Source organism: Pundamilia nyererei, unplaced genomic scaffold (assembly GCF_000239375.1).
Source record: "Pundamilia nyererei isolate P.nyererei 1_Seehausen unplaced genomic scaffold, PunNye1.0 scaffold00122, whole genome shotgun sequence".
NCBI lineage: Eukaryota > Metazoa > Chordata > Actinopteri > Cichliformes > Cichlidae > Pundamilia > Pundamilia nyererei.
Window position 1 is genome coordinate 1,803,047 of NW_005187523.1, and position 6,769 is coordinate 1,809,815.

General features: G+C 42.1%; 1 protein-coding gene across 1 annotated transcript; it reads left to right on the top strand.

The window, feature by feature from the left end:
* Nucleotides 1-529: 529 nt before the first annotated feature.
* LOC102206788 (E3 ubiquitin-protein ligase TRIM39-like) lies at nucleotides 530-2,574 on the top strand. The gene is made up of 2 exons (XM_005742681.1): nucleotides 530-574; nucleotides 934-2,574. Exon 2 carries the CDS (start codon nucleotides 943-945, stop codon nucleotides 2,572-2,574), a length of 1,632 nt encoding a protein of 543 aa, XP_005742738.1. The 5' UTR covers nucleotides 530-574; nucleotides 934-942.
* The last annotated feature ends 4,195 nt before the right edge of the window (nucleotides 2,575-6,769 follow it).

A 6,769-nucleotide genomic window follows, 5' to 3' on the forward strand; every position in this document is an offset into this window, starting at 1 on the left:
TGGACACAAGCCTCTGATTTTAAAAGGGTGCGTCTGTTTTGCATATGTTAACAGGGAGATTGGGCTGGACAGCTGAGCATTGCAGTGAAGACTGAAGGCAGGAGGAGGGGAGCTGTGACACTGAAATGCCAAAGCCATGAATGAATGAAAGAGCTAAAGATTAGGGAAACAGTACAGATTCCATCTTCAGCTTAATATAGGTTCATATATAATATATATTGTAGAACTGATCAACCAGGGTTTTTTTATTTTGTTTCATTGCCTGATTTTGACCCAAAAACATTTGATTGTTTGGTTGCTTCGTTTATTGTCTCGTTCTCTATATTCTTGTCTTTTGGGTAAGAAGACAACTCAAAATCTACAGCTAGGAGTGAGAAACTCCTGGTGCTGGCAGCAGGGCTGTTATGTAATTCATCTGAAATAATATTATTCACATTGTGTCAAAGAGCACTACGTCTTTAAAATGATGACAGTTTACCTGCAGTGAGAGGCGGAGCTTCACTGGAAAGAAGGAAACATGAGAACATGACTGAAGGAAAAATGAAAGTAAACACAAGACTCATCTGAACCCAAGGTGAGGCTGATCCTTACAACTCTCTGAAAAACTTCCAGTAAAGTGTCGCTGACACGACTAAATCTTCGACAAGTACGCGCAAGTAGAGATTTTTGTTAATCCAAAGAGCTGTTTACACAGCCAGCATTCACACATATTCAGCATATTACAAGATGTGAATCTGTCTCCTGAATAGTTTTGCTTTTAAATAATTTCCCCCAGGGATCAATAAAGTATTCTGATTCTGATTCTGATTTCATTCTTAATTCAAAGAAATAAACTCATAGAATTCTTTGAAAATTATTCAACAAAACGTTGGTGTATACTTTAAAACGTTTTAAATTTACTGCTGCCAGTCACACTTTCACTTTTGCTCTCAGCGTGACACCATGGCAACCAGCTATCTGTCTGAAGATCAGTTTCTGTGCTCCATCTGTCTGGAGGTCTTCACTGATCCAGTCACCATCCCATGTGGACACAACTTCTGCAAGACCTGCATCACAGAAAACTGGAATATTAGTCTCTGCTGTCAGTGTCCACTGTGTGTTAAGGTTTTCCACAGCAGACCAGAGCTGTGCGTCAACACCATCTTATCTGAGATGGTGGATATGTTCAAACAGTCCACCGTAAAGAAAAATGGCAGAGCAGAGGAACAGCAAGCCGAATCAGGAGAAGTTTCGTGTGAGGTGTGCAGTGAAACCAAGATGAAGGCTGTGAAGTCCTGCCTGCAGTGTCTGACTTCCTACTGTAGGACTCACCTGGAGCCTCATCGCAGAGTCACAGGCCTGAAAAGGCATCAGCTGATTGATCCTGTAAAGAACCTTGAAGACAGAATGTGTAAGGAGCATAACAGACCTTTAGAGCTCTTCTGCAAGACTGACCGGATGCCAGTGTGTGAATTTTGCAAGCAGTCCAATCACAAGGGACATCTCACCATTCCTTTGAAAACAGAATATGAGCAAAAGAAGGCCGAAGTGGAAGCAAGAGAGGGTAAAATTCATCAGATGATCAGAGAAAGACAAAAGAAAATAAACAACTTCAGAGAATTGTTAACGTGCAGCAAGGAAGCTGCAAAGAGAGAGAAAACAGTAAGTGAGCAAATATTTGACAGTCTGATCAAGTGTATAGAAGAAAGTCGGAATCAGCTCGATGGTGTGATCGAAGGGATGCAGAAAACAACAGAGAGCCAGGCTCAAGGCTTCATCAAAGAGCTGGAGAAAGAAGTGTCTGAGCTGAGGATGAACATCTCTGAGCTGGAGCAGCTCTCACACACTGGAGACCACCTCCAGTTTCTCCAGAGTTTACCATCCCTGAACCCTGTTCCACCCACCAAAGACTGGACCGAGGTCACAGTTCACTCGTCATACGAGGGGACTGTGAAGAAAGCTGTTGCTCAGCTGGAGCAGACACTCAGTAAAGAGATGAAGAAGCTGCACGATGATGTGGAGCTGAAGAGGGTTCAGCAGTACGCAGTGGATGTGACTCTGGATCCCGACACAGCACATCCTAACCTCGTCCTGTCCGATGATGGGAAACAAGTATCTAGTTGTAACAAAAGGCAGAATTTCCCCGAGACCCCCAAGAGATGCATTTATTATGCAAATGTTCTGGGAAAGCAGGGGTTTTCCTCAGGAAGATTTTACTATGAAGTTCAGGTCAATGAAAAAACTCAGTGGGATTTAGGAGTGGCCAACGAGTCAATAAACAGGAAAGAGAAAAAGCCACTGTGTCCCAAAAATGGCTACTGGACCATTCGGCTGAGAAATGGAAATCAGTACAAAGCTGTTGTTGGCCCCTCAATCTGTCTCAGTCTGCAAGCAGAACCACAGAAAGTGGGCGTGTTTGTGGACTATGAAGAGGGTCTGGTGTCTTTTTATGATGTAGGAGCAGCAGCTCTCATCTACTCCTTTACTGGCTGTAACTTCACTGAGAAACTCTACCCATTATTCAGTCCTTGTTTTGATGAAGGTGGTGCAAACTCCGCCCCTCTGATTATCTCTTCTGTTCTTCCAAAACATTAGACGCAGTATTTATTTCTTTTTAGACAAACTACTGGTCAAAATATGTTCGTATGGCAAAAGAAGTCTGTGTGAATGAAATGACTTGGTGTGGTGGTGGGAATGTTGTGTTTGCTTCAGTGGAGTGGGCAACTTTAAATTCTGTGTTTGTTTTAAAGCTGAAGCTGAACTCTTAAGTTCTGTACTAACTTATTTGTTTTCACATATTTTTGTTCAATAAATTATTCAAATATACAGTTTGCTTATCCTTGTCAGTATGCAGTATTTCAACTCAAAATGGGGAAAAGAAAAATCAACTCGTAGATCAGACAATTGAAGACACGAGAAAAGAAAAGTGTCATGGTCCGTTGGAGTGTCTGGAGGTTTTCCATCTGTGGCTGCGGGTCCTCCCCTTTTGGATGGGACCTCCCCTGCCTCACCTGCAATCCAATCTGCAAGCAATCAGCGGGAGAGCGATTTAAACCTGTGCAACCTGCCTTTCCTCGCCAGTTTATTATGCTCACTAAGGCGGTTTTAAGTTAGCACTCATAAGCCGGGAGGTCTCTTTAGCCTGGAGGCTGTAGTATCCATGTTTTCCAAGAGCAATTTTACATTTGAATTACTCTGAGCACATAACGATTGTTCACTTTGCCTCAGTCCATTTTTAAATTAACTGTGACCCAGTTAAGACATCCTACATTTTTTACCCAAATCATAAAATATGTTTCATAAAATGTGAGAATGTCTCAGTTTAAGCTTTTGATATGATTTCTATGTTGTACTTTGAAAACAAATGTTTTATAAAATCAGTGCATTCTTCTTTTATTTACATTTGACATTGCCTCCCAGCATTTTCTCACTTAGGTCTCTAACGCGATGCTTGGAAGGAAAAGTTATCTGCAACTTAGTCTATCAGTCTGGGAAGGTTTTAAAGCCATTTCCTTATAATTTAAAGTCCATCATTCTACAGGGACAAAGATACAAGTGGAGAAGCATGTTAAATGTTAGAACTGACAACAAAATACATCTTCATACCTCCACAGGTATGTTATGTGGACCAAATGCCTTTTTCTCTAGATCCTCTATATAGCTGTTCTCACTTCCTCCTTCTAATTTCCTGCACTTCCTGATTCACCATCCTCCATCTGTCCTCTCATTTTCATCTTTTACCAGCCTCTCAAAGTACTCCTCCCACCTTCCCAGCACACACTCTCCACTCGTTAGTACATTTCCATCTCCATCCTTGATCATCCTAACCTGCTGGACATCCTTTCCAGCCTGATCTCTATCAATACAAGTCCCGTTCTCCTCCCTTATGGTCCAGCCTCACATATAACTCGCTTTTCTTTGCCTCCTCTCGTTGCAGAACACCTACCCTTCCAGTACTCCCCTCTATCCTTTCCCATCTCTTTGCTTATCCTTCATATTCTTTGGCAACCTCTTTCTTTGAATGCTTTTCTGTTCTTCCCCATTGCCCCACCATGTCTCCTTGCCTTCTTTCCTCTGTCCAGAGGATACATCTTGGCAGTTTACCTCTCACCTTTGTGAGGAGATTTAAATCTTCATTCCTTTTTAAAATCTGAACTCCTTTTAGTCCCTGTTTCTTAGTGACTCCCTGCTTCACTCCGACCTCCCTCCTTCCCTTCATCGACTGATCAGTGATGATGCAAAAGAACAGAGCAGAGCAGCACAGGTACAGGTTGGGGATTGATATCAGATGTTTTGCAGTTATCTGAGAGGGACAGGAAGGACAGCCCTTCTCTGTCAACCCTCACCAACGTCCTTGGAAGAGGAAATGATAGAACGGATGACTACTCAATGGAAGCGTGCAACTTGGAAGTCACTTTCAAAGATGAGGCATCTTTTTAATGAACTAAAATAAGTAGCAATCTCACACACCATTACAGAAACTTGCAAAAAGGCTTAATATAAAGCTGCTGCGTTATTCACAAGCTGTCATCACAGGAAGCAGATCTGCGTTTTGGTTTGGTAGCTGACGCAAACCCCAATGATGCGCTTCATCTCTCAGAAATGAACCGAGGACCTTTCACTTGTTAGGCGAACGTGTAAACCACTACAGTAAAAACCCAAAACACTGCAATGAAATGACTGTTATATGTTTATGTGCCCTGTGACACATGTAGTGGCATACAGGTGCAATAGTGTAACCATCGTGATTCATTTGTTATAGCCGTGGCTTATGTTCTTTGTGATGAAATGAAACAGCCCGGTGTCAGTTCATACCTTAAAACTACTGTTGGGTAGGTGGGGTGGTTGGCTTAGGGGTTGGAGTTATGCTGGAAGGCTTTACACTGCCCTCTAATGGAAGTCCAGCTGACTTACACTGAACTAAATGCTTTCAATTCACTCACTGGTAGTTTTATAGTGGCATTGTAAAGCGCTTTGGGTGCCTTGAAAAGCGCTATATAAATCCAATCCATTATTATTATTATTTATATTATTATCAGCTGAAATATAAACCTGTGCAGACAAATCAAATAACCAGGGGATGATATAAAAATGGGAATAAACAGAATGAATGAGGGCTGCATTCACAAATATTTATTCGTAATATTTGGACATTGTTGTCCTCGGGTGTGTGGATGAAAGGAGCATGACAGCTGAAATGACAGACTTTATCGGGCTTGTCCAGACTGGAGTCACTCAGTCCATCATGACCATATAAAAATACATGTAAACCAGTCCTCTTTGGGGTTTTTGCTTTGCTGATGTTATTTCAATTATTTTCTCTAAGCTAGCCGCTCAGCATCAGCCTGCATTTGGATGTCTTCGACCACACCTTCACTTTGGAGCGTTCTACATGACACATTATTCCCATTGTGAACTTCTATGCAGTAACCAAAACACACACAACATGTGATGATCTCATTAAATTCAGTATAAACACGTAAACGTCACAACATTTGGTTTTGATAATAATGTGTCTTTGCAGCAAATTCAAACACCTTACGTCACTTGTCCATTTGTCTTTATTTTGTGTTATGTTACATGTGAACATAAACTTCCAAGAAGTTATAGTTGCCATGGAGACACAGTAAATATATTCAGGTACTCGGATATGAAAAAAAAAAAACCAACCCAAAGTGCGTGAGTATTCGGGGTGAGGAACAGTGGGAGCTGACCATGTGTAACGAAGAGTAAAACAAAACCAACTGTGTGTGAATTTAAAATCAATCAAAAAAACCAAAAACATCATAGAACAAGGAAGAAGAACAGTGACCTAAAGCTATGAGCAAGAAAAAAAGGTAAACATGAATCCAAATATAAAAGAGGAATAAATAAAATGTATTAATTTACAGACACGGCGACAACAACTGACAGCACAGATGTTTATTTCCCTCTGAATTTGGTGCGTTACAGAGCGAGAGAGACGAGGACGACAGTGAAGAGGAGGGCTCTCGCTCCCTCGCTCCCTCTCTCTCCTGTGGCAGGAATCGGCATCCGGAAACTGAAAGGGTGCGTTTCTATGGCAACACTTCAGGAGGGGAGGCAGGAGAAGCCAGGTGGGGTGGCGACCTGTGGAGCTCATTTCTAAGGCTAAGTATGGCACATCCACTCAAACAACAGAGTCCCATTTCACCCCAACTGCACCGCTCCCTTCATTATTACATCACCTTAAAGGGGACCTATTACACCTCCTCCCAATAACAGACGCTCATTTTAAACACGACCAATGTTTACGTAAGTGTGAGTCCACAGCTCAGACTTGAGACTGCTCTGAACACTCCCAAGTTTTCTTGAGGAGGAGGTGGGGCTTACAAACACAATGTTAGTCTGTAGAAGACAGGCGTAGCCAATCAGAATTGAATGGATGTTCAGGGAAAGTCCCAAGAGCTAAAACCAGCAGTTTCACACACACACAGCAGGAAGTGAGGGACAGAGTTAAGTAGGAATTATGAAATAATTCCATTAATAATTACTAAATGTAACTATAAAATACCAGAATAGGTCCCCTTTAATACTCTGGCTATATCTGTGCCCCTTCCCCCCCCCAAAAAACCCCACTGCTTATCCTCTTTTACCTCCACTGCCTACACTTAATCCCCCCTCCACAGTCCCACTCTAAAAGGCACTGGTATATACTTATTTCTCCAAACTCTAACATCTAGATTCTCGATTTAAGATGAGCGATTGAGGCAATGACGATGCACAAAAACACAGATACGCACACGGGCCAGCCGGGTAACTCGGGGGGGGG